A 26,605-nucleotide genomic window follows, 5' to 3' on the forward strand; every position below is an offset into this window, starting at 1 on the left:
TTAGGTGCATGGTCATATTTTCTCAACAAAGCCCCCTGAACGGTTCTGGACCGTTCAGTTGGGAATAAGGAGTCAGGTTAGGGGTTAGGGTAACGAACAACACTTAATGACAGCCTTCATGACACCTTATTCATGTTAAAGACAGGTGTCATGTCATATTAATGACAGCATAATGTCCATTAACCAGCCAGATTAAGCCCTGCCTCACCTTTAACTAGGATTCAATGTCATTCCAAAAAACTGGATCATCAGATGGATGTAAAAATCATTTTTCTCTTTCTTTTTTTAATTTTCTATTACCACATCTTGAGAGATTAGATTTTTCGATAGATAAGGAAACCACCAGCTCCGATCAGCAGCATTCCTACTATCATTATTCCAATCATGTAGATGTCCTCCACGTCTTCCACGGAAAGGATGGACAGAGACACAACCCCCCCTTCTCCAAGGGTCAAGTGCGTATCCAGCCGCAAACGTCCCGCTTGGACATGCGGGTTCACCACCCCCGGTTCTTTTCGTCGAAAAAATCTGATCGATAGCACTGAGAGACCAACTAATTAGTTCCATTATTCCGGTTTTGGATGAGTTGCAGAGAGAGGCTCTTGTTAGGCTCACAAGATCAGACAAAGAAGCAGCTGGGAGAGATAAGAACGGAAGGGAGGGAGAATCAGAGAATGCGACTGTCCTCGTCGAGGGAAGCAAAAACAACAACATACCGTGCAATAGCTTTGCTGATCTGTCCCTCGATAACAGTCACAGTCCGTTAAAATCTAGCCGCAGCATTAGCTTAGCTTCACTGATGCATCTTTTGGAGACAAAAATAATGCGCGTATTTCCACTCTGAGAAGCTCGTCCTGTTCTCGCATTGACTCGCCATGATTGGCGCACGTGTTGTAAACAGAAACACGCTGACAATGCTTCTTCTTCTACTGTTTTACTGTGTTTGGCACGGCATCCCGCAAAAATACGTAGCACCTCTTTAAACAGGAAGTACACTGCTGCTAGCAAAGAATCGGACAAAAACACCATATTGTAACGGTAACTACGTTATTTCTTTAGAAAAATATTGCGTTACAGTACTAGTTACTGTCAAAAGTGACACCTTATTCATGTTAAAGACAGGTGTCATGTCATATTAATGATAGTGTAATATCAGCTTTATTTATAAAACTTCAAGTTAAATGAACCAGCCAGATTAAACCCTGCCTCACCTTTAACTAGGATTCAATGTCATTCCAAAAAACTGGATCATTAGATAAATGTAAAAATCATTTTTCTCTTTCTTTTTTTAATTTTCTATTACCACATCTTGAGAGGGAAAAGATTTATTGATTGTAAGTCAGACAGTGCTTTTTGTCTCAAATATTTTTCCAAACAGTACACAGCAATGGCATCAAAGTCAGTGTCAAACTTATTGGCAAAGAAGTGATGATGTTCCAGTAACCATGGTAGGTCTCCTGCTCCATACACACATATTTCTCTATTGTGTGTGCCTTCACATTTTGGGTACGCTGCCTCCAGCGAACCTTGAGGGCCTTCGTGCCACTGCCACTTTACTAGGCGTGCGTGTGAATTGAGATCTGTCGTGCCATGTTTGACATGAGGCCACCTCGAACCAGGAATACCAGGCATTCTTTGGATAGTTGCCCACAGAAACTCATCAGGACTGTAGGTGTCTTTAGCCCATTCAATCAGAGTTTGTATTCGACTGTCTTCTAATACACTGCGGATGTAACCTCGGTTAACCACGATGTAGGCGCTTCCTGACAGAATTGGCAGATCAAAGGGAGGCTTCTCTTTTTTCTTACCTGTATTCTGAGAAATGAAAAGAGGAAATGTAAAGGTGGTTTTGGCAAATAGAGCAAGAATATTTGCATTTCCTGAAGAAAATGCTAGTGTACTGCTTTATATGATAACCTAGTGTTAAGACTAAGCTAGCATTAGCTGAACATTGGCAATACGGTTGAAAAAAGGATGAAATGGGTTAAAAAAAAAAAAAGTTGAAAAAAGTTTGAATGGGTTAAAAATGTTTAAATGGGTTGGAAAAAGTTAAAAAGTTGAAAAGGGTTGAAATGGGTTGGAGGTCAGAATGGTCAGAAAATATTTAAACATTTTTACACAAAACTTGTTGAATCGGTTAAAAAATGAGGGAGGATTAGTAGGAATAAAATGGAATGATAATATTAACCAGAATAAAGTTTAAGGATAACAATAGTGACACTAATGACACTAATTAGCAGAAATAAAAAAATGAAACAAGTACCTTGGGATGCCCATCAACTATCTTGAAAACATTGTTCACCCTCCCCTTCTTTCCTTCACTCATTTTTTCCGATTCCAAGCTGTTCTTTCCTTTAAAGGAACGTAACATCCTCACAATCTCCAGGTTGGTTTTAAGAGGGAAATCTTGCCCACAAAGGTTGATGAAGTATTTCCACTTTATGCTGGAGTTATAGAGCTCTCCCATACAGTTGAGATCAGCCTGGACTCGTGACCAAGAAGCATAGGTTACATTCTCGGTCCGCTTTGCCAAAAAAACGTTTGAGAAACAGGAAGTAATGGCTTTGATGGCGGAGACCACAGAAACTGGAGATTTTTGGTCCACGTGAATACAATAAATATTATGAGGTGCGTAGATGGCCCGAAGCAGTCGTTCAAAGTTCTGCACCTGAAGGTGTTGATAAGAAAAGTTGTATTCATCTCATCTACAATGTTTACTACACGGCATACTTTTCCTCTGTTTACTTTTTGTCACATTTATTGCAAAATGTAGTCCATATCATCAACTGAATTTAGTTACTAAAAAAACTAAGGGGTCTATTCTCCCGTCTTCTCTCCTACGCGTATTCTCCGGTCCAGGTTGCTGACACGCCCACCACGAATAAGGAGCCAAAAAGCGCCTATGTGTGAATGATGGTGGGCTAAAGGAAAGGAGGCGGTGTTAGGTCTAAATACGTTAAGACCGTTGCTAAAATGTGAATGTTGGGTCTAAATACGTTAAGACCGTTGCTAAAATGTGAATGTTGGGTCTAAATACGTTAAGACCGTTGCAATCACAACTCAGGGAGAAAAACACTATCTGACTTAAAAGGCGACCAGAGGCAGAGAGGTGCGAGCCGCAGCTCGGAGAAAAACCCAACAAAAAGAGACACAAAAGTCCGATATAAGTTGGATTGCTCTGATGGTGATGCCTCAGAACCAGGTATTTATTATAGAAAACATAGACCACACCCAGAGGGCTGTGCAACAGCGCTCTGGGTGCAGGCTTAATACCATATATGGTAACACGAAAACTTTGGGGGAGAAAAAGGCTCATATGTCCCTGCAGTGGGTCACATACCCCCACACTGGCCCAAACTAGTTTAAACCAGCTATGGTGGACAATGGATATGTTTTGCAAACACACACACACACACACACACACACACACACACACACACACACACAGTTAATCATGGATAATTTCATATTCTAACTATCGTTTAATCATTTAACTATAACTAATAAAGTAATAAAAACCACACAGACTATAACATATCTTACATATCCGCCCTGTTGTGGGTTTGGAAAACATCAAGCAGACGGGCGTCTTCACAGGTTTACCCGGTGCCATCATAGGACCAAAACAACAGGGATGACCACCGTGAGGTGGGGCGAAAACCCGACAGCTAGTACGGGAAAAATTCCCCACCGTCCCCCCCTGCTGGGGCGAACATCGATTCTGATCCACGGTGATCTGGAGACAGTTCAGGGTGTATGTACAACTGATGACCCAAAACCATGGTGTTGAAAATAGGGCTTTAGGTCTCAGTGTGTGTTTGGAGTTGGTAAGGGAGGGTCAGAGGTTACCAGCACATAACCCTCCAGTAGCAGTGAACCTTTACCGCTCACTGTGATGATGGGAAGGTGTGGCAGGGTCTTAGTCCATCAATGGGGCAGATGGGGAGAGACCCATAACATGGAGTTGGTACTCTGGGGAAGCCTGGACCTGCATAGCACCGATGATCATGTTGTCTATGCCTTTCTTCACACAGGGGACGATGCAGCAGCAGGCAAGACCAACGACCAGCAGCACAGCCAGAAGAGGGAGACCCAGACGTAGCAGGAATTGGAACCAGGAGCCTTGGAACAGCCAGTCCCACCCGGATGAATGGACATTGGACTCGTCAGCTGACATGGCACCTTCCAGGTTGCGGAGTGTTTGCAGGGCGTCTTCGATGGACTCCGAGGAGTTATTAGGTATGTATGTACAGCAGGTAGCACCCACCATAGCACACACACCACCTGTGGAAGCTAAAATCGTATCTAAAGCCATACGGTTCTGAATAGCCATTTGCGCGGTGGCCGCTGTTCTAGCATTCATTTTGTTATTAACAGCTAAAGATGCATTAAGAAGCATGTGAAAGCGGTATTGGAGGGTCTCTACCATAAGGGAATTCTTACCCACGCCTATATTAGGGAAAAGAGCATGAACGACTTTTTGACTAGTTGACCAATATCTATGTTCGGGAGGGACATCTGAGCCCCATATTGCATCATGAGGTGTGAAGGTTATAATCTCACGACGAGAACGACTAGGCATTGTCATATGAACTATGAAAGACCCATCTGTGACTGCTACTGGTACACAAACGGCTGACATATTAATTGGAGGGGAAGGATAAACTTTATCACCGCACTTCAACCAAACACCGTCTCTAGCAAACATTGGGACAACCGTACGAACGTTCTGAACGGTAGCACAATGGTTTATGTCTACTGATGGTAGACCTTTGGTGTTAGTTGGTGGACCATTAAATCGTACGCATAAAGGATAGCAGTGAGTATAATTACCACAAGGGACATCATTCGTGTTTAGGTGTTTAGCAGCCTGACCTAGGGGTTCGAGGGTCTTTAGCACTGGTAGAACAGGAGGGCACGGGGTCGCGGACTTATTTTGTAAACATTCTAGTACTTTCTTTGAGTCAGGGACTGGAAGGGACACAGACAACAAAGTTGGGGATTTTACAGCATGCGGCAGATGTGAGCAAACATAGCAACTATCATTAGTTACTGTTCGTGCAGATAGTTCTACCATACGGTACCAAGAATTAGCGCGCAGACGATGATGGACGTGATTATTCTGTTCAGACAGTAATGCGAGTAACGAGTCAGGTTCTTCTGTTGGCATAGGTTTTGCATTTATAACTCGTATATTCTGTCTAACCTCAGGTGATAACACTATGTCCATGCGTGGTTTAACTACAATGGGAGTGGCCGGAGGTGTAATACAAATATCTACCCAAAAGATGGGATCTGTCCCTTGTACGTCAGGGCCGAATCCCATAAGCAAACAAGAAGGAGGTACCGCGGTGGTGTTAACGGTTAGGAGTAGGATTTTTTGTTTCTGAACAATTGTTTTTCGCAATGACAGATATGCAGCTGTAACGGTACGTGTAGATGGTGTGAGGGGCCATGTAATAGGGGTGTAGCTTGTATGGAGGAGTACCTCAGACCAACCATGAGTAGACCATGATTGGTCTGCTCCCCGGACTTGCATGTACCATTCATAATTTACATAGTCCTTACCATGTTTCCATGGTGTGTAGCCTTTATTAGCCAGAGCCTCTAGTGGAATTGTAACGTCACTTAAAATGTCCGGTATTTGTGGTATGCACATAACGAGGTTAAAGCCCCCGGGGCATCTACCTATGTAATCATACCAAGGTGAGCTTAGAGCCCCTGCTAGCACTTCCTGGGATCCCACGAGGAGGAGGAGGAACAACAGATCCATCTCTGTGTTACTAGGGTGTATCACCTGCTGTGGTGGGTTTCTGTACCTTTTTCCCGTGTGATTGGTGTATCCACGTCTGTCTTTCAGCTATCTTAAATGCAGTTGGTGTGGTTAGCAGAACTGTGTAAGGGCCGTCCCACCGTGGAGTACACCAGTGTTTTCTCTTAATCACCTTGATGAGGACCCAATCACCAGGACGAAGGGGATCTGAAACAGGTAAAGAGAGACTAGGCAGTGTATTAGCTTCAACAATTTCAGCATCTGTGAATAATTTAACCATCCATTTTGTTATTGGATCCAACTCTCCCTCCTGATCCTGCACCCACTTAGAACTGGTGAGGGGTAGGTGAAAAGGTCGTCCTGTGACAACCTCAAAGGGGGTCAAACCCTGTGTGTTTGGTGTTATGCGCATGTACATTTCTACCAGGTTAACACACTCTGGCCAGGGCCTGTTTGTTTGTTCTACAGCTTTTTTTAATCTGTTTTTAATGGTACCATTGTTGCGTTCTACCAATCCAGCACTAGCCGGGTGGTAGGAGCAGTGATGTTTTAATTCAATGCCCATGGCCTCTGTCAGCAGGAGTATTACTCTGTTAACAAAATGGGGTCCATTGTCGCTCCAAATCTGTCGTGGGATGCCATGTTGAGGTATTATTCGTGTCAAAAGGGCCTTTGCCACTGTCATTGCATCATTTGTTTTAGCGGGCACTATGGTGACCCATTTTGAGAATGAGTCCACCAGAACCAAACAATACGTATACCTCTGAATAGTGTGCAGTGTTATGAAATCCATCATAATGACCTCAAAAGGATATGTACCAGCTGGCGTCTTACCCCGAGGGGGCCTAACATTACCCTGAGGGTTATGACGACAACAGATGATACACTGACGACAAAAGTTTTTAAAATGGGTTTGGAGTCCTAGTGGTATATGAAATGACTGTTTGACTATATCTACCATCCCTCCTGTTGAGACATGGGCCAACCCATGGCTCATTCTAGCAACGACGTCAAACATACATCTAGGCAAACACGGCTTGTCATTTAACATAAATACTCCAGAGTCATTTTTAACAGCACCTTCAGTCACCCATTTTGTTTTATGTGAATCCAAACCATCCCTGCGCTGTACTATGAAGAGGAATGGAGAAAAATGCATTACTTAAATCAATTACAGTGAACCATTTTTGATGAGGTTGTAATTCATTTAACAATGTGTGTGGGCCTGGTACATTTGGAGCTCGTGATTTAACAGCCTGATTTACTGCTCTTAAATCATGTACCATCCTCCAGCCCCCCTGTGGCTTTTTTACAGGGAAGATGGGGGTGCTGCATTCAGCTGAGTCATGTTCCTGTAACACGCCTGCAGTCAGTAAATCATTAATTACAGGCTTTATTCCTCATCAGGCGTTCTAGTACGATATGGCTTTTTTCCCTGTCTTTTAAACCCTGAGCGTTCGCTCATTAGAGCTGCAGCCATGGCCTCAGCCAATACATTAACATTAGCTGATTCAGTTTTTGTTTTCTTTCTTTCAGTGACTTCATAAGCATGTTCGGCCCATTCCATTAGCTCTGGAACAGTGAGGGTACGGTGTGTGACACAGTTTGCTTTTATGAAATCTGACACGTTTGGCAACAAACCACTAATTAACCACATTTTTAGCTGTATTTGGTATGGATTATCCACCAGCGGAGAATGAGGAAGCCCGCTATTAGTCCTAAAAACCGTTTCTAAACGGGCACGATATTCCATTGGCGTCTCGTCTGATTTCTGACGACACGCACTTATTTCTTCGTGGCTTGGGGGTTTTGTGTAAGTCGCCCTAGTCACAGGTCCCTTTGTTTCTTGTCCTGCAACTGCTCCCCCCTCTTGTAAACCCCCTGCGGCCCCATTCTGTTGCTGATTTGTCTCCTCTACTCTACGCGGTACACACACGGTCTCATCAAAAGGCTGTATTTTAGCTGCTGCTAACTTCCCTGCAAACCCACAATTTTTGTACCAATCTTCTAAATAGCAACAACTACCGGGATACTTTCTCTGCATGAATTTCACATCATTATTTTCCATCAATGCTTTACGCTGCGCGTTACCCATGTTCTCAGCACGGGATTTACAGACACCGTTACAACAAAGAAACACCACAAAGAAACAACACACAAAGAAACAACACACAACAACTCCCGTCTGCCCTCTGTCCCTTTACCACGCCGTGTGAGTTTTACGTCACCCACCACGGTCTCCACTCCCCGTTGTACGTCACGGGTACTATGGTGAAAAGAAACAAAGAAACAACACACAAAGAAACAACACACAACAACTCCCGTCTGCCCTCTGTCCCTTTACCACGCCGTGTGAGTTTTACGTCACCCACCACGGTCTTCACTCCCCGTTGTACGTCACGGGTACTATGGTGAAAAGAAACAGCTTCTCACCTCGTCAGTGTTCTCCCTGGTTCGTGGGACCCGTCACTCCCCGTCCGGGTCGGTGCTGGAACAAGCTGTGACCACCCCTGCAAAGGAGGGGGTGCCGGCAGTTTTACTAATGGTCCGGTTGCGCCCGCACCGATCCAGACGAAAAGATGTAAGGTCCCGGGTTGCGGCACCAGTGTATGTTAGGTCTAAATACGTTAAGACCGTTGCTAAAATGTGAATGTTGGGTCTAAATACGTTAAGACCGTTGCTAAAATGTGAATGTTGGGTCTAAATACGTTAAGACCGTTGCAATCACAACTCAGGGAGAAAAACACTATCTGACTTAAAAGGCGACCAGAGGCAGAGAGGTGCGAGCCGCAGCTCGGAGAAAAACCCAACAAAAAGAGACACAAAAGTCCGATATAAGTTGGATTGCTCTGATGGTGATGCCTCAGAACCAGGTATTTATTATAGAAAACATAGACCACACCCAGAGGGCTGTGCAACAGCGCTCTGGGTGCAGGCTTAATACCATATATGGTAACACGAAAACTTTGGGGGAGAAAAAGGCTCATATGTCCCTGCAGTGGGTCACATACCCCCACACTGGCCCAAACTAGTTTAAACCAGCTATGGTGGACAATGGATATGTTTTGCAAACACACACACACACACACACACACACACACACACACACACACACACAGTTAATCATGGATAATTTCATATTCTAACTATCGTTTAATCATTTAACTATAACTAATAAAGTAATAAAAACCACACAGACTATAACATATCTTACAGGCGGTGATGTCATTTTTTTTGGGCTGTCTGGAAATCATGGAAAATGGAATTTTGCCAACGCTTGTTAATGTCAATGAAATCCGTGAAAATGATAAAGTTCACTTTTAGTTTGAAACACCTTCGTTGATAAACAATGGAACAGGTTGATTTGATCAGATCAATGACCAGATTATTGCAGTTAAAATCTTTCTCCTTGATCATAGTCATCATCATCACCGTCATCATCATCATCATCGCTGTAAAGCGTGACTGAGATAGATGCGCTGGAGATATGAGGAAATAACCCGGCCACAGAGCGTCCTGCTTTAACAAAGGGATGTTTGCAGTGAAACAGAACTATTAGCTTCCATAATACCCAGTTTTATTTATTTATTTAGTTTTTTTGTTTTTTTTACCTTGTCTGCACATGTTGTCAAAGGTCAACACTACAAGAAGTGCAATCTTTTTAAGACAGCAATGCATGTTTTGTTATTGCAATTAAATAAATGAATTTATTTTACTGCATAATTGTGACCATCACCAGCCCTCCCTAAGGAAAGGTAAACTGTGACTTCACATTGGACATGAAAATAGTTGAATCACTGTGACCAACATGGACAGAAGTCTGCATCTGTCAGAGTTTTAATTAATCGTGCAGCAGCAGCTGAGTGATCAAAGCTGCTGCTGCACAACGCACGAGTCCGTGTGGCTTCAAATGTAACTAAGTCCATATTTCTAGTGCAATATAATGTTTCACCTTATCGGGGCGCTGCACTTATTCCAGGGTTAGAAGTGCGTAAGAGGAAAAGTACTTACGCACATCGGAGAATGCGCGTAAAGCCAGATTTGAATGGGAACACCCACATTTCAGGGCTGCTCCACCCACAGTGCATAACTGGGATGAAGGCGTGCAGTGACTGACTTAAGTACAGGGGGAGATTAGCGCGCAGCCAAAAACAGCACCGCTGCACTGCTTTTTGGACCTACGCACATGGGACAATAGAGCCCTAAATTATTAAAGATTTTACTCAATTAATACAGAAGTTCTCCAAAACATAATGACTCTATGTGCAATGTGTCATTTTACTTTCAAACACCACAATATCTAGTAGAGATTCTTACATATCCAGTAATAAACTGTAACGGATTACAGTTACTTATAATTTGTAATCTGATTACATAACACTGGTACATGTAACCCGTTACTCTTCAACACTGATGATCCATGCTGATATTGGGAAGATATTGATTTCGGCAAACTCTCCAGTCTCCATTATTGTTATCGTATCGGAAGTGAAAACTCATTATCGGGACACCCCTTGATAGTGCACATTTATTAGAGAACACGCTTTAAAGACATTCCCTAGTAAATGTATTTAAAGCAGATGGGTAGAAAAACAGCAAGATCATACAGAACAGAAGTGTTTTCAAATTTGAATTTAGCTGCTTAAAAACTGTAAGAATCAGGAGAAATATCTGGTAACATTTTACTTGAAGTTTTATACTTAAGGCTGACATTTCTTCTATCAATGCTCTCGTTGTTTTTATGCTGTAAAGTGTCTTTGAGTGTAAATCAAATGTATTATTATTATTATTATTATTATTATTATTATTATTACGCTGTCATTATCTGTCATTAGTTATGTAATTTTGAATAATGTGTAGAACTCTGGGGAACCACTTTTAAGACCATAATAAATTTAAAGATACTGTGTTATTCTAAAATAACACAGATAATGTTCAAATTTAAAATAAATGCTCTTCCAGAAGGCATTCATAAATACTTCTCACTACAGAGCAGCAAATACAGCCTCAGAGATCAATTTATGTTTATTTTACCAAAAGCAAGTTTAGAAGTAAGACGAAGATGTCTGTCTGTTCAAGGTGTTAATTTGTGGATTAATGTTGATATAGAAATAAAAATGAGTGACACATTATTTAATTTACAAAAGAAAATGTCACAATATATTTTAGAGAGTTATGTGAAGCAGTAGAAATATGTTTGTGTTCTTTGTTAAATGGTGTATATAAAATAAAGTACATGTGTATCTACACTATATATTTCTTTTCTTTTTTTGTACTTTGTTAAATGCTTGCATTTCTTTTGTGTGTATTATTGAGAAAGGTAATGAACATTATGATTTATGTTGGGCATTTAGGCATTTATGCTTTTGCCTGTTTCAGTCTTGTTATATATATATATTTTTCAATTGTGATTTATGTTTGAATATTTATTTGTTACACTAAAACAAACAAATCAACTGAAATTAATAATAATAATAATAATAATAATAATAATAATAATAATAATAATAATAATAATAATAATAATAATAATAATAATAAACATCAATTTTTTATAATGCTTTTTTGGGAACTCAAAGTCGCTTTACAGAATACAGAAAAAAATAAAAATAGATAACAATGAAAGTAAAAGCAAGGTTAAGAAAAAGCAAGTTTAAAAAGGTGGATTTTAAGGAGTGTTTTAAAGTTCTGTACTGATTCAGCATCGTTAATGGGTTGAGGGAGTTCCAGAGGGCAGGGGCGGCGGCAGCAAAGGCTCGGCCCCCCAAGGTTCGGTGCTTAGTGTGGATGATGGGTGTAAGGAGGTGGGCGTAGGCAGAGTGGAGGTGGCGGGTGGGACGGTGTTGTTGGAGAAGGTCGGTGAGGTAGGCAGGGGTCAGGTTATGGAAGGAAATGTAGGTGAGGAGGAGGAGCTTGTAGTGAATGCGATATTGCACAGGGAGCCAGTGGAGCTGTTGGAGGATGGTGGTGATGTGAATAAAGTGTCATGAAGGCTGTCATTTGCTAAATTATGACACCTTTGGAAGTATGTTGGCATTATTTGGGTTAGGTGGAGGGATCTAGTGGGGTTAGAATATGAGTGAGGATGCATGTGCTGGACCGCGTCGCACTGCATTAGTGTAGCATTAACCTAGCGTTAGTGTTAGCATTAGCTTCGCATAAGCATTAGTATTACCATAGCATTATCATTTGCCTAGCATTAGCATTGTCAGTGCCCAAAACATGCGCGTAGACTACGTCACTTCCTTCACTCGCAATCCTTACGACAGAGCTGCTGGGGTTTGTTAAATATTTTGATGGCACACATTTAAATATGTGACTGTTTTGTGGTGTTTTTAATTCTTAAAAATAAAAAAACAGATAACACAATACACAACATTGACAATCAAAAACTAAACAGAAAATAAGATTAAAAAAAACCCCAAATAAATCAGAATTCAGAATCAGAATATGTCATCCGCGCACTCATCAAGTGACTTCATCTAACCTCCTCCCCTCTCAACTTCCGCCACAAAGACTTCACAACAAAAGCCTCTCAAGGCAGCACTACTCAGGTCACCCAACAATAAAAGCCTGCTTCTCTGTGAATTCATATGACAATAAACTGGATATATATTCTGTCTCAGACCTGGAACAAACCCATGGACTACATAGCATTAAATCAAACCACCCCACCTGGATACTCTTTTCGCAGTCATCCACCGCAGTGACATCTCCCTCCGCCCCATCATCATCCCGGCTGTATCTTCATTTGAACACCTGACCTTTAGACTTCCTGGTTCCCAATCACTCACTGCTCCATTTCTCCGTCCATTCTTCTCCTTGGTGAGTTCAACATCCATATTGACTCCCCTCCAGCTAAATTCACATCTGACTCTTTGAACATTTTAAACTGCCTCAACCTTACCCAGCATATCACTTCTCCCACACTCAACCATGGACACTTCCTGCACCTGGTCTGTTCCACACCCTCCCTCACTATTCATAATCTGTCATTAACGGACCTGACTATTTCTGATCATCTGGCCAAAAGTCTGGGCATCATTACCCCCACTCCTACCACCAAACACACAAGAACAATTACATTCTGAAATCTGAAATCAATTAGTCCCATCTCTCTCCTCTTCTTTCATATCTTATGCCATCACCAGCTTTTTGCTTCCCTTGAATCCAACTACGTCTGTCACTTTCTACAACCACACACTCTCCTTCTGCTTCAACCAACTCGCCCCCCTCTAAACAGCTACTGTCTCCATCTCCACCTCTGCCCCTTGGTACACCCCTGATCTCCACAATCTCAAAAAACACAAAAGGCAAATTGAAAGACTCCATAGAAAAACTGGTCTCACTGTCCTCGACCTCTCCGCTGCATTTGACACAATTGACCATACTGTTCTCCTCCACCATCTACAATCAATCGGCATCTCCGGCACAGCACTCCTTTGGTATACCTCCTACTTCTCCGACTGTCACCACTTTGTCTCTGTCAACAACTGCAACTCCCACACTTCTCTCGTCATATATGGTGTCCCCCAAGGTGCAGTGCTCGGCCCTCTCCTCTTTAGCATCTACATGCTTCCCCTTGATCAGATCATTCGCCACCATGGACTCCACTTCCACTGCTATGCTGATGATACCCAACTCTACATCTCCACCAAATCCATCACCCCAGTTATCTTCTCCACCATCACTAACTGCATCTCCAATATCAAAACCTGGATGGACAATAACTCTCTCAAATTCAACAGCAATCAATCAGAACACCTCATCACCAGCCCCAAATCTCTTCTCCCCTTTGTCCAGAACTTTACCCTCCTCATCGACGGTCACAATGTCACCCCCTCCCCCTCTGCACGCAACCTTGGCATTATAATGGACTCCACCCTACCAAACACATATCAACCACATCACTAAAACATCCTTCTTACATCTCCGCAACATTGACCGCCTCCGCCCCTCCCTTACTCAAATCCTCATCCATGCCTTCATCACTTCCAGACTCAACTACTGTAATAGCCTTCTCTACGGACATCCCACCACTCCCCTCCAAAAACTGCAATACATTCAGAACTCTGCTACCCGCCTCCTTACTCACACTGGGTCCAGACAATATATCACTGTCGTCCTCCAACAGCTCCACTGGCTCCCCGTTCAATACCGCGTTCAATACACGCTCCTCCTTCTCACCTACAAGTCTCTCCATAACCTGGCCCCGCCCTACCTCAACAAGCTCCTGCAACAACACCAACCCACCCACTCAGCTGACACCAACCGCCTCACTCCCATCACTGGCACTAACCACCGGACCGTGGGGGACCGATTCTCACCTGTTCAAACTGGCATTTCCATAAACCCCTTTTGTTTTGTTTTTTTGTCTTATTCCCCATGTAAAGCGTCTTTGAGTGTCCAAAAAATTATTATTATTCGTATTATTATTATTATTATAATTATTATTATTATAATAACTATTATTATTATTATTATTATTATTATGGATCTGAAACGATCAGGCCCGGGTGTAGACGCATTGCGCGCATCCATTGAAAGGATCTGAAAGGATCCGGTCCGTGAAAGGATTGTGGACTGACAAGCATTAGCCTAATATTAGCATTAACCTCACATTAACGTTAGCCGGGCATTAACATTATCCTAAAGTTAGCATTAGCCTAACGTTAGCATTAACCTAGCATTAGCATTATCCTAATGTTAGCATTAACCTAGCATTAGCGGTAGGGCAAGGTAGGGTTAGCGTTCAGGTTATGTAACAAAGGGTTAGGTGTTAGGGTAACAATATTAACACTTAATGACTGCCTTAATGACATGTTATTCATGCAAATAACAGGTGTCATGTCATAATAATGGCAGCGTAATGTCAGCCTTATGTATAAAACTTCAAGTAAAGTGTTACCAAACATATTTTGCAAGTGAAATTTGGAAAAACAAAGCATCTAGAATGACATACCTTGTGATGTACGATAATGGAAAAGGCCAAGGGAAAGTCCTCTTCTTCCTTGCTTAGCGGCATTGTTAAATACTTTCGTTTCAACTTGAATCTTCTGTAAATGCAAGCTTCTATTAGCCCAGATACCCTCAGGTAGTGAGTGTTTTTGATTCTTAAACATACAGTACCTGCAGTCTTGGGCCTCACTGGTGTAAAAGTCATCAGGGATCTGGATGCTCTTACGAAACTCCTTAGTGATGGTGAGTATTTTGGCCTGACGCACTGCCTCTTCGTCTCCCTGTAGAATGGCTGAACAGTTGCACGCCCGCTCCGGGCCACCATCGGCATCTGTATACTCCAACCAGTCGTAGTTGAGGATGTGGGTGGATCCATTGCCAGTATTCACTTTAATGATTAGGGAAAGTAACTCCAGTGATCCAACTATGACAGTGAGCTTAACTAGACATTGCAACCGGCACTTCCTGAACCACTGCATTATTCCAGGCGACCGTGGCTCAGGTGGAAGAGGGGTTGTCTTCTGATCCAGAGGTTGGGGGTTCAACCTCTGGATGTCTATGTGTCAAAGTGTCCTTGGACAAGACACTGAACCCTAAGTTGCTCCCAATGGTCGACTAGTGCCTTGCATGGCAATTCAGTCCCATTGGCTTGTGAATGAGCTGATATTGTAAAGTGTTTTGAGACTACTTCAGTGTGGGGATATCAAGTCCATTTAACGTTTATTCTATTTGACTGTTTATTTTATTTACATTTATTATAGTTACAACCAGGGTTGGGGCCAATTATATTTGTAATCATGTAATTGATAATTTATTATAATTATGGTGTAATTATAATGGTAATTGTAATTGAAAAAAATCTGTTACCGTTGCAATCATATTTGAATTGTAATTGAGTTAGGATAATTGACTTTGTAATTGTAATTGTAAGATATGTTATAGTGTGTGTGTGTTTTTTACTACTTTATTAGTTATAATGAAATGATTAAACGATAGTTAGAATATGAAATTATCCATGATTAATTGTGTGTGTGTTTGCAAAACATATCCATTGTCCACCACAGCTGGTTTAAACTAGTTTGGGCCAGTGTGGGTGTACGTGACTCACTGCATGGACATATGAGCTGTTTTCTCCCCAAAGTTTTTGTGTTACCATATATGGTATTAACACTGCACCCAGAGCGTTGTTGCACAGCCCCTCTGGGTGTGGTCTATGTTTTCTATAATAAATACCTCGTTCTGAGGCATCACCTCAGAGCAACTCAACTTATATCGGACTTCTGTGTCTTTTTGTTGGGTTTTTCTCCGAGCTGCAGCTCGCACCCCTCTGCCTCTGGTCGCCTTTTAAGTCAGATAGTGGTTTTCTCCTTGAGTTGTGATTGAGCAACGGTCTTAACGTATTTAGACCTAACATTCACTGGTGCCGAAACCCGGGACCTTACATCTTTTCTTCTGGATCGGCGCAGGCGCAACCGGACCATTAGTAAAACTGCCGGCACCCCCTCCTTTGCAGGGGTGGTCACAGCTTGCTCCAGCGCCGACCCGGAGGACGAGTGACGGGTCCCATGAACCAGGGAGAGCACTGACAAGGTGAGAAGCAGTTTTCTTTTCACCATAGTACCCGTGACGTACAACGGGGAGTGAAGACCGTGGTGGGTGACGTAATACTCACACGGCGTAGTAAAGGGACAGAGGGCAGACGGGAGTTGTTGTGTGGTGTTTCTTTGTGGTGTTTCTTTGTGGTGTTTCTTTGTGGTGACAGTGTCTGTAAATCCTGTGCTGAGAACATGGGTAACGCGCAGCGTAAAGCATTGATGGAAAGTAATGATGTGAAATTCATGCAGAGAAAGTATCCCGGTAGTTGTTGCTATCTGAAAGATTGGTACAAGAATTGTGGGTTTGCAGGGAAATTGTCAGATGAAGCTGGAATAGAGAAAGTGTCTATCTGGTGTGAGGGAAAGAGAGTGAAGGCATTAAAAAAGTTACGTCCTAAACAGGCTGAGTTAATAGCAGACCACTTAAGAGTAGTGTGTATCTGGAAAGATGCTATGAGTATCAGGAAAAAACAGATAGAGAAAGGTGAAGAGAGAAGGAAACAGAAAGTGTTAGCAGCAGCTAAAATACAGCCTTGTGATGAGACCGTTTGGGCACCGCGTAGAGTTGAGGAGACAAATCAGCAACAGATTGGGGCTGCAGGAGGTTTACAGGAGGGGGGTGCAGTTGTAGGGCAAGAAACAAAGGGACCTGTGACTAGGGCAGCTAAACAAAAGTCAAAACAGATGAAAGAAAGTGTTAACAGTGAGGAGGATGGGCAATATCATGTAGCTCAGACGGGAATAGAGACAAATCTATATCCAATTTTACCCATGATAGAGGTAGCTAATCCTCGTGGAGGAGAGCTCCTCGACCCACAGGATCCATTACAGGGTGCCCATCCCCCACAGCTGTTGTTGTTTCGCCCGTGGACGGAGCAGGAGGCATTAGATGCCTGTAAGGGCGTATGTGATGTTGAAAAGGACCCGACTGCTTATGCTGAACAAGTACGTGGGTTGATTGAGACATGGCATTTAAATGGACTGGAGGTGGAAAAGGTTCTAAAACTAACACTTAGACACCGATATCCAGTAGTGGTGGGCGGTTTTACGGGGAGACAAGTTAACCGTCAGCCCCTAGCACATAACTCTAATGAGCTGCGACAGCAGGTTGAAGCACTGATGCAAAGAGTGAGAGCTACTTACACTAAACCCCCAAGCCACGAAGAAATAAGTGCGTGTCGTCAGAAACCAGACGAGACGCCAATGGAATATCGTGCCCGTTTAGAAACGGTTTTTAGGACTAATAGCGGGCTTCCTCATTCTCCACTGGCGGATAATCCATACCAAATACAGCTAAAAATGTGGTTAATCAGTGGTTTGTTGCCAAACGTGTCAGATTTCATAAAAAGAAACTGTGTCACACACCGCACCCTCACTGTTCCAGAGCTAATGGAATGGGCCGAACATGCTTATGAAGTCACTGAAAGAAAGAAAGCAAAAACTGAGTCAGCTAACGTTAATGTATTGGCTGAGGCCATGGCTGCAGCTCTAGTGAGCCAACGCCCAGGGTTTAAAAGACAGGGAAAAAAGCCATACCGCACCAGAACGCCTGATGAGGAAAAACAAGCAAAAATAGATCGAGAAAAAAGACAATGTTTCATTTGTCATGAGGGAGGACATATGGCAAGAGATTGCCCAAAAAGAAAGCAAAAAACAGACCATACGTCGTTCGGGCAAACTCCTCGGCAGTGACGCCAGGACTGGCCGGAGGAAAATGTAATCAGTGACTCCGGAACAGATAATGAAACCTCAGAGTGTGACATAGCCTTTTTAGGGCAAGATGAGGATGTTGATCAATATGACAATGATTTACCTGCAGAATATGACCATCCCCCACCTATAAATCCAGACCATTTTGTTGATTTCTCCATTTATGCAGCTGTAACATTAACACATGACAAATACCCAAAACGTACACTGTTGGTGGGACCAAAACAAACACCAGTCACCTTTTTGTGTGATACAGGGGCTGATGTTTCGGTCCTCCGTGATCAGGTGGAGGGCGTGGTCACTTCCAAAAAGATTATTGGCATAGTGGGAGTAGGTGGGAAGCCTCAATATGCATGTTGGTCTGAGGAGGTCATTGTACAAGATGAAGATGGTTCATATCACACACACCCATTTATTTTGACAACTGATTGTCCTTTCAATTTAATGGGAAGAGACCTCCTCAGTAAATTACAGATCAGTTTAGTGCCAACTGCTAATGGAATAGTGCCAAAGAAACTTTTATCAGATACTAAAGAATCGCTTATGGTGTTGCAAAGCCCAGTCATTCCTAATAAATTCTATACATTGGATCCAGTGTCAACAGGCCCTCGGTCAGTGGTTGGGTCTATGGAAGAACTGCGGGCTAAAATAGCTAAAACATTTGTAGTTCCCACAGAAGCACAGACACAGTGGCCACCACATGTTACAATGATTTATGTCAGACCGGATGGGCCACTGCCAGGTCAACCAGACTGGCTACGGAGACCAGACCTGTCCCCTGAGGGCAGAGCAACTGCTAAAGCCTGGGAGGAAAAGTTTTTGCGATTGTCACCACAGAAAATAACATTGACAGACGTTTGTTGGTCTCCAGATGGATGGATTATAATCAGAGTGACGTTGCCTCCAGAGCTGACACCAATAAACCCCCCACGGTTTCCACACATCTGTTTACAAAAACCTGCACATAAACAGTGGAAAGATGCAAATGATCTGTTGGCTGCACTTCCTGTCAAGAGTGACCTTTGGAGGAAAGAGAGACACAATGTGTTCACATACAGAGGCTCCTTTTGTGGCTTTGTGAAAAAACAAATGTTGAACTGGTGTACTTTGGCGCCCCCTGCTGTGCATTTGGATGCATGACTGTCTGTGTGCACTCTGACTTCAGATGACTTTCCTACAGTACCATCATGTCTGTGGGCTACATCAAAAACAGATGTTGGACTTATGACAACCGCAACATCTGTAACCATAGATCCAGCCACATCCCACAGGCCTCGAATTAGACAATATCCACTCAAATCAGATGCAAAAGAAGGAATAAAGCCTGTTATTAATGATTTACTCATTGCAGGCGTGCTACAGGAACATGACGCAGCTGAATGCAACACCCCCATCTTCCCTGTAAAAAAGCCACAAGGTGGCTGGAGAATGGTGCATGATTTAAGAGCAGTAAATCAGGCTGTTAAATCACGAGCTCCAAATGTACCAGACCCACACACATTGTTAAATGAATTACAACCCCATCAAAAATGGTTCACTGTAATTGATTTAAGTAATGCATTTTTCTCCATCCCTCTTCATAGTACAGCGCAGGGGTGGTTTGGATTCACATTTGAGAACAAAAAATACTCTTACACTCGCCTTCCACAAGGGTTTTGTGACAGTCCTACGATCTTTTCAGCGGAGATTAACAGATGCATCAGCCACCACACGTGGCCAGAGACCACACAGATAATTGTTTATGTTGATGACATTTTATTGGCAAGTCCCACCAAAGCGGAAAATGAAACAGAGGCAATCAGGCTGTTCACACATTTGGCAAAAACAGGAAATAAGGCCTCATTGGAAAAACTCCAATTTACACAGGAAAAAGTAACATTCCTTGGACATAACATTTCAGCTGAAGGGAAAGAACTTACCACATCACGTAGGGAAGCAGTACAAATGGCACCAAAACCGCTTACCGTCAGACAAATGATGGCTTTTTTAGGCCTGGCAAATTATTGCAGGTCGTGGATCGTTGATTATGCCATCATAACTGCCCCATTACAGAACCTAATGTTAGACACACATCAAACTTTAAGCGCACCTTTGCAGTGGACACCTGAAGCGGAAGAAGCATTTACAAAAGTGAAACAAATCATAACAGGAACAGGGGTGATGGCGCTGCCAGATTACAACAAGCCATTTACACAGTCTGTTGACTGTAAGGACGGTTACATGACATCAGTACTACTACAGCAATATGGTGAGAAGCAACGACCAATAGCCTATTACTCTAAACGATTAGATGATGTGGCTAGGGCGCTTCCCCATTGCGTTCAGGCGGTTTGCGCCGCAGCCATGGCTGTGCACGCGTCTGCTGAAGTAGTGTTGTTCCATCCTTTGACACTGTTAGTCAGCCATGCAGTTGACATCCTATTGACACAAACAAAAATGTCATTCTTATCTCCTGCCAGGTTTTTACACCTTACTAATACCTTGTTGACACCAGCCAACCTCACTCTAAAGCGCTGTGCTGCTTTTAACCCAGCTACATTGATACCAACAGCTGACGATGGGACACCGCATGACTGTGGACAGTTAGTGTCGGTGACATGCAAACCACGTCCAGATTTGACAGACATTCCATTGGAAGACGGAGATGTAGTTTTTGTAGATGGCTCCTCCTCCAAAGCACCTGATGGAACAAATCATACTGGTTATGCAGTAGTTACATGCGACACTGTGTTAAAATCAGGCAAATTGGCTGGAAATCAGTCTGCACAGGCAGCTGAAATCGTGGCCTTGACAGAGGCCTGTAGACTTTTCAAAGGCAAGAAAGTCACAATTTACACTGATAGCCAGTATGCTTTCTCCACAGTTCATGTGTTTGCTGCTCAGTGGGCTAGGAGAGGTATGAAGACATCTAGTGGTAGGCCTGTGCAACATGCCTCCCTGTTAAAAGACCTCCTTGCTTCAGTCCTCTTACCTACATCATTGGCGATATGTAAATGCAAGGCACATACTGGCGCCACTGATGTTGTCTCTCTGGGTAATGCGAAAGCTGATGTTGAAGCAAAAAAAGCTGCTTTTACTGAAGCACTTACTGTTCAGTTGTTGCCTGTTGATGTTGTACCACTTGGCTTGCCGGATGAAGTCCTGATTGATATGCATGCTAATGCTCCTGAAAATGAAAAAACAAAATGGGTTACTGAAGGTGCTGTTAAAAATGACTCTGGAGTATTTATGTTAAATGACAAGCCGTGTTCGCCTAGAAGTTTGTTTGACGTCGTTGCTAGAATGAGCCATGGGTTGGCCCATGTCTTAACAGGAGGGATGGTAGACATAGTCAAACAGTCATTTCATATACCACTAGGACTCCAAACCCATTTTAAAAACTTTTGTCGTCAGTGTATCATCTGTTGCCGTCATAACCCTCAGGGTAATGTTAGGCCCCCTCGGGGTAAAACACCAGCTGGTACATATCCTTTTGAGGTCATTATGATGGATTTCATAACACTGCACACTATTCAGAGGTATACGTATTGTTTGGTTCTGGTGGACTCATTCTCAAAATGGGTCACCATAGTGCCCGCTAAAACAAATGATGCAATGACAGTGGCAAAGGCCCTTTTGACACGTATAATACCTCAACATGGCATCCCACGACAGATTTGGAGCGACAATGGACCCCATTTTGTTAACAGAGTAATACTCCTGCTGACAGAAGCCATGGGCATTGAATTAAAACATCACTGCTCCTACCACCCAGCCAGTGCTGGATTGGTAGAACGCAACAATGGTACCATTAAAAACAGATTAAAAAAGGCTGTAGAACAAACAAACAGGCCCTGGCCAGAGTGTGTCCACCTGGTAGAAATGTACATGCGCATAACACCAAACACACAGGGTTTGACCCCCTTTGAGGTTGTCACAGGACGACCTTTTCACCTACCCCTCACCAGTTCTAAGTGGGTGCAGGATCAGGAGGGAGAGTTGGATCCAATAACAAAATGGATGGTTAAATTATTCACAGATACTGAAATTGTTAAAGCTAATACACTGCCTAGTCTCTCTTTACCTGTTTCAGATCCCCTGCGTCCTGGTGATTGGGTCCTCATCAAGGTGATTAAGAAGAAACACTGGTGTACTCCACGGTGGGACGGTCCTTACACAGTTCTGCTAACCACACCAACTGCATTTAAGATAGCTGAAAGGCAAACGTGGATACACCAGTCACACGGGAAAAAGGTACTGAAACCCACCACAGCAGGTGATACACCCTAGTAAAACACAGAGATGGATCTGTTGTTCCTCCTCCTCCTCGTGGGATCCCAGGAAGTGCTAGCAGGGACTCTAAGCTCACCTTGGTATGATTACACAGGTAGATGCCCCAAGGGCCTTAACCTCATTATGTGCATACCACAAATACCGGACATTTTAAGCGACGTTACAATTCCACTAGAGGCCCTGGCTAATAAAGGCTACAAGCCATGGAAACATGGTAAGGACTATGCAAATTATGATTGGTACATGCAAGTCCGGGGAGCAGACCAAACATGGTCTACTCATGGTTGGTCTGAAGTACCCCTCCATACAAGCTACACCCCTATTACCTGGTCCCTCACACCATCTACACGTACCGTTACAGCGGCATATCTGTCATTGCGAAAAACGATCATTCAGAAACAAAACATCCTACTCCTAACCGTTAACACCACCGCGGTACCTCCTTCTTGTTTAGTTATGGGATTCTGCCCTGATGTACAAGGAAAGGATCCCACCTTTTGGGTGAATATTTGTATTACACCTCCGGCCACTCCCGTTGTAGTTAAACCACGCATGGACATAGTGTTGTCTCCTGAGACTAGACAAAACATACAAGTTATTAATGCAAAACCTATGTCAACTGAAGAACCTGACTCGTTACTCGCATTACTGTCTGAGCATAATAATCACGTCCATCATCGTCTGCGCGCAAATTCTTGGTACCGTATGGTAGAACTATCTGCACGAACAGTAACTAATGATAGTTGCTATGTTTGCTCACATCTGCCGCACGCTGTAACATCCCCAACTTTGTTGTCCGCGTCCCTGCCAGCCCCTGACTCAAAGAACGTGCTAGATTGTTTACAAAATAAGTCCATGATCTCGTGCCCTCCTGTTTTACCAGTGCTAAAGACCCTCGAACCCCTAGGTCAGGCTGCTAAACACCTAAACACGAATGCTGTTCCCTGTGGTAATTATACTCACTGCTATCCTTTATGCGTACGATTTATTGGTCCACCAACTAACACCAAAGGTCTACCATCAGTAAACATAAACCATTGTGCTACCATTCAGAGCGTCAGTACGGTTGCCCCAATGTTTGCTAGAGACGGTGTTTGGTTGAAGTGCGGTGATAAAGTTTATCCTTCCCCTCATGATCCAATATGGGGCTCAAATGTCCCTCACGAACATAGACATTGGTCAACTAGCCAAAAAGTCGTTCTTGCTCTTTTTCCTAACATAGGCGTGGGTAAGAATTCCCTTATGATAGAGACCCTCCAATACCGCCTTCACATGCTTCTTAATGCTACTTTAGCTGTTGATAACAAAATGAATGCTAGAACAGCGGCCACCGCGCAAATGGCTATCCAGAACCGTATGGCCTTAGATACGATCTTAGCTTCCACAGGTGGTGTGTGTGCTATGGTGGGTGCTACCTGCTGTACATACATACCTAATAACTCCTCGGAGTCCATCGAAGACGCCCTGCAAACACTCCGCAACCTGGAAGGTGCCATGTCAGCTGACGAGTCCAATGTCCATTCATCCGGGTGGGACTGGCTGTTCCAAGGCTCCTGGTTCCAATTTCTGCTACGTCTGGGTCTCCCTCTTCTGGCTGTGCTGCTGGTCGTTGGTCTTGCCTGCTGCTGCATCGTCCCCTGTGTGAAGAAAGGCATAGACAACATGATCATCGGTGCTATGCAGGTCCAGGCTTCCCCAGAGTACCAACTCCATGTTATGGGTCTCTCCCCATCTGCCCCATTGATGGACTAAGACCCTGCCACACCTTCCCATCATCACAGTGAGCGGTAAAGGTTCACTGCTACTGAGGGTCATGTGCTAGTAACCTCTGACCCTCCCTTACCAACTCCAAAAAACACACTGAGACCTAAAGCCTCATTTTCGACACCATGGTTTTGGGTCATCATTTGTACATACACTCTGAACTGTCTCCAGATCACCGTGGATCAGAATCGATGTTCGCCCCAGCAGGGGGGGACGGTGGGGAATTTTTCCCGTACTAGCTGTCGGGTTTTCGCCCCACCTCACGGTGGTCATCCCTGTTGTTTTGGTCCCATGATGGCACCGGGTAAACCTGTGAAGACGCCCGTCTGCTTGATGTTTTCCAAACCCACAACAGGGCGGATATGTAAGATATGTTATAGTGTGTGTGTGTTTTTTACTACTTTATTAGTTATAATGAAATGATTAAACGATAGTTAGAATATGAAATTATCCATGATTAATTGTGTGTGTTTGCAAAACATATCCATTGTCCACCACAGCTGGTTTAAACTAGTTTGGGCCAGTGTGGGTGTACGTGACTCACTGCATGGACATATGAGCTGTTTTCTCCCCAAAGTTTTTGTGTTACCATATATGGTATTAACACTGCACCCAGAGCGTTGTTGCACAGCCCCTCTGGGTGTGGTCTATGTTTTCTATAATAAATACCTCGTTCTGAGGCATCACCTCAGAGCAACTCAACTTATATCGGACTTCTGTGTCTTTTTGTTGGGTTTTTCTCCGAGCTGCAGCTCGCACCCCTCTGCCTCTGGTCGCCTTTTAAGTCAGATAGTGGTTTTCTCCTTGAGTTGTGATTGAGCAACGGTCTTAACGTATTTAGACCTAACAGTAATCAGGGAAATTCTATACAAATTGTCAATTATAATTATAATAATATAATCTATGACTTACACATACGTAGTTAACAATTATTCAAATGTGTTTCAGATCAATTTTTGCCACCACCTGTCAGTGAATTTTCACACCCATACAGGTAGTAATGATTAGAAGGGTTAGTGGGTTAGAGTTAAGATATGATATGTATTTTTTTTTAAAGGGACAATACAATTTCACAGAGTAACAATAATGTGAATGTTACTGACGTTTTGTACAGAGTTTATAGCTATTAATAAATTCCACGTCTTGTCCCTAGTTGAGCGTTTACATAAGATATTAAAATAAATGCACTAAAATGTTAATGTAAAGATGTTAAAATGACATCGTACACTCATACAAAACCACAATACAATGTTATATGAATAAAAGTTTGTAAAATTGCAATTGAAATTTAGTAATTGACTTTAACGGGAAAAATAATCATTTTAGTTTATTTGTAATTGGAAAAAATGCCAGTTACCATAATCATTATTGAATTCTAATTGAATGTGGATAATTGTAATTGTAATTGACTCCAACCCACAATGTTTAGGTGTTTTAATTATTTAGGAATTATGATAATAATCGAAGAAAATATAAAAAGCACTACTTTATGTTTTTTTTTTAACCGTCTTTTTTTATAGTCTTTAATAACTTACTGAGCGACCCTCACACTCACATTATTGATTCAAGCAAATTACTTCCTTCTTTCATTACAGAACCTGTAAAAAATAAAATAAAATAAAATCAGAGTCAGAATTAGAAGTACTTTATTTATCCCAGGGGGAAATTACTTGTGTTTCAGCGGCTCAAGAAATAGTACAAATAAAAAGAATAAACATGAAAGAGTTCATCACAGAAGTATGCGACAATCTTTGTCAGTAAATTGTACTCAAGTACAAGTAAGTCCTACATAAAATACTCAAGTACACGTAAAAAGTAGTTCAATTAAATATTCCACAAAGTAAAAGTTACTAGTTACTTTCACCCCTCGTGTTTATTTTTTGGTACATACAGTAAACATCTCAGGTATAAACTTAAAAAGGAAGAGACCAAATCTTGTACGATTGGAACTTCATTTTTTTTCCACAAAGGTATCTGTATAGAATAAATTGTTTGACAAAATGTACAATTATTTTTTAAATAAAATAACACCAATTAATTCAACTGAAAATAAAGCAAATTCTCAGGCTCGAAGTATAGCTACATTTATGAACTCAGTGCCATGTGAAATGTGCCAGGATTAGGATTATGATCAATGTGAGAGACCATTAAATGGAAATTAAAAAAGTTATCGCAAAAAAATATAATTTACTCAGTAAAGGTTGGGTCAGGAATCGTAATGAATTACTTTACTTCTTCTTTTTTTTTTTGTTTAATGTTTTTATATGCACAGGAACATTGTATCTCAATTGTACAACACAAGTGAAAGTAAGCATACTGTTTCATTTCGTTTTTCTTTTTCTTTTAAACATAATATAAAGTAAAAAAAAAAAAACAAAAGAAAGAAAGGGGGGGATGTTACGCTTCCTCAAAAAAGTTAAGAAATGCTTGGCACCTTTGAAAGAATTTTTCAGTCATACCTTTCTTGGAATATCTAATCTTTTCAACTTTCAGAAAAGACACGACCTCATTTATCCATTGAGTGCTGGATGGG

The 26,605-nt window shown here is 42.4% G+C and overlaps 2 protein-coding genes across 3 annotated transcripts; both read right to left on the reverse strand.

Annotated features, from left to right (window-relative positions):
* Positions 1-1,299: 1,299 nt before the first annotated feature.
* Positions 1,300-15,210, reverse strand: LOC114470107 (beta-1,3-galactosyl-O-glycosyl-glycoprotein beta-1,6-N-acetylglucosaminyltransferase-like). Its single transcript, XM_028458120.1, has 4 exons — positions 14,903-15,210; positions 14,736-14,829; positions 2,264-2,668; positions 1,300-1,815 (listed from the first exon to the last, which is right to left on the reverse strand). Exons 1-4 carry the CDS (start codon positions 15,208-15,210, stop codon positions 1,300-1,302), a joined length of 1,323 nt encoding a protein of 440 aa, XP_028313921.1.
* LOC114469980 (uncharacterized) lies at positions 3,429-8,446 on the reverse strand. 2 transcript variants are annotated; one of them, XM_028457941.1, is made up of 2 exons: positions 8,207-8,446; positions 3,429-5,980 (listed from the first exon to the last, which is right to left on the reverse strand). In XM_028457941.1, the coding sequence occupies exon 2, from the start codon at positions 5,771-5,773 to the stop codon at positions 3,920-3,922; it is 1,854 nt and encodes a 617-aa protein (XP_028313742.1). In that variant the 5' UTR covers positions 5,774-5,980; positions 8,207-8,446; the 3' UTR covers positions 3,429-3,919. The 2 variants fall into 2 exon arrangements, with proteins under 2 accessions (XP_028313742.1, XP_028313744.1); XM_028457943.1 differs by lacking the exon at positions 8,207-8,446 and adding an exon at positions 6,531-7,679 and having other exon boundaries at positions 3,429-4,504.
* Positions 15,211-26,605: the final 11,395 nt, after the last annotated feature.

The sequence above is a fragment of the Gouania willdenowi genome, chromosome 9 (assembly GCF_900634775.1).
Source record: "Gouania willdenowi chromosome 9, fGouWil2.1, whole genome shotgun sequence".
Classification (NCBI taxonomy): Eukaryota; Metazoa; Chordata; class Actinopteri; order Blenniiformes; family Gobiesocidae; genus Gouania; species Gouania willdenowi.

What these genes read in the sequence shown, in the direction of transcription:
- LOC114469980 (XM_028457941.1), bottom strand. Translation starts at nt 5,773, where the DNA reads ATGGATCTGTTGTTCCTCCTCCTCCTCGTGGGATCCCAGGAAGTGCTA.
- LOC114470107 (XM_028458120.1), bottom strand. Translation starts at nt 15,210, where the DNA reads ATGCAGTGGTTCAGGAAGTGCCGGTTGCAATGTCTAGTTAAGCTCACT. An exon ending in AGTGAGGCCCAAGACTGCAG is followed by an intron (nt 14,830 to 14,902) that starts GTACTGTATGTT and finishes TTGCATTTACAG; the next exon opens with AAGATTCAAGTTGAAACGAA. An exon ending in TAGTTGATGGGCATCCCAAG is followed by an intron (nt 1,816 to 2,263) that starts GTACTTGTTTCA and finishes TTCATTTCTCAG; the next exon opens with AATACAGGTAAGAAAAAAGA.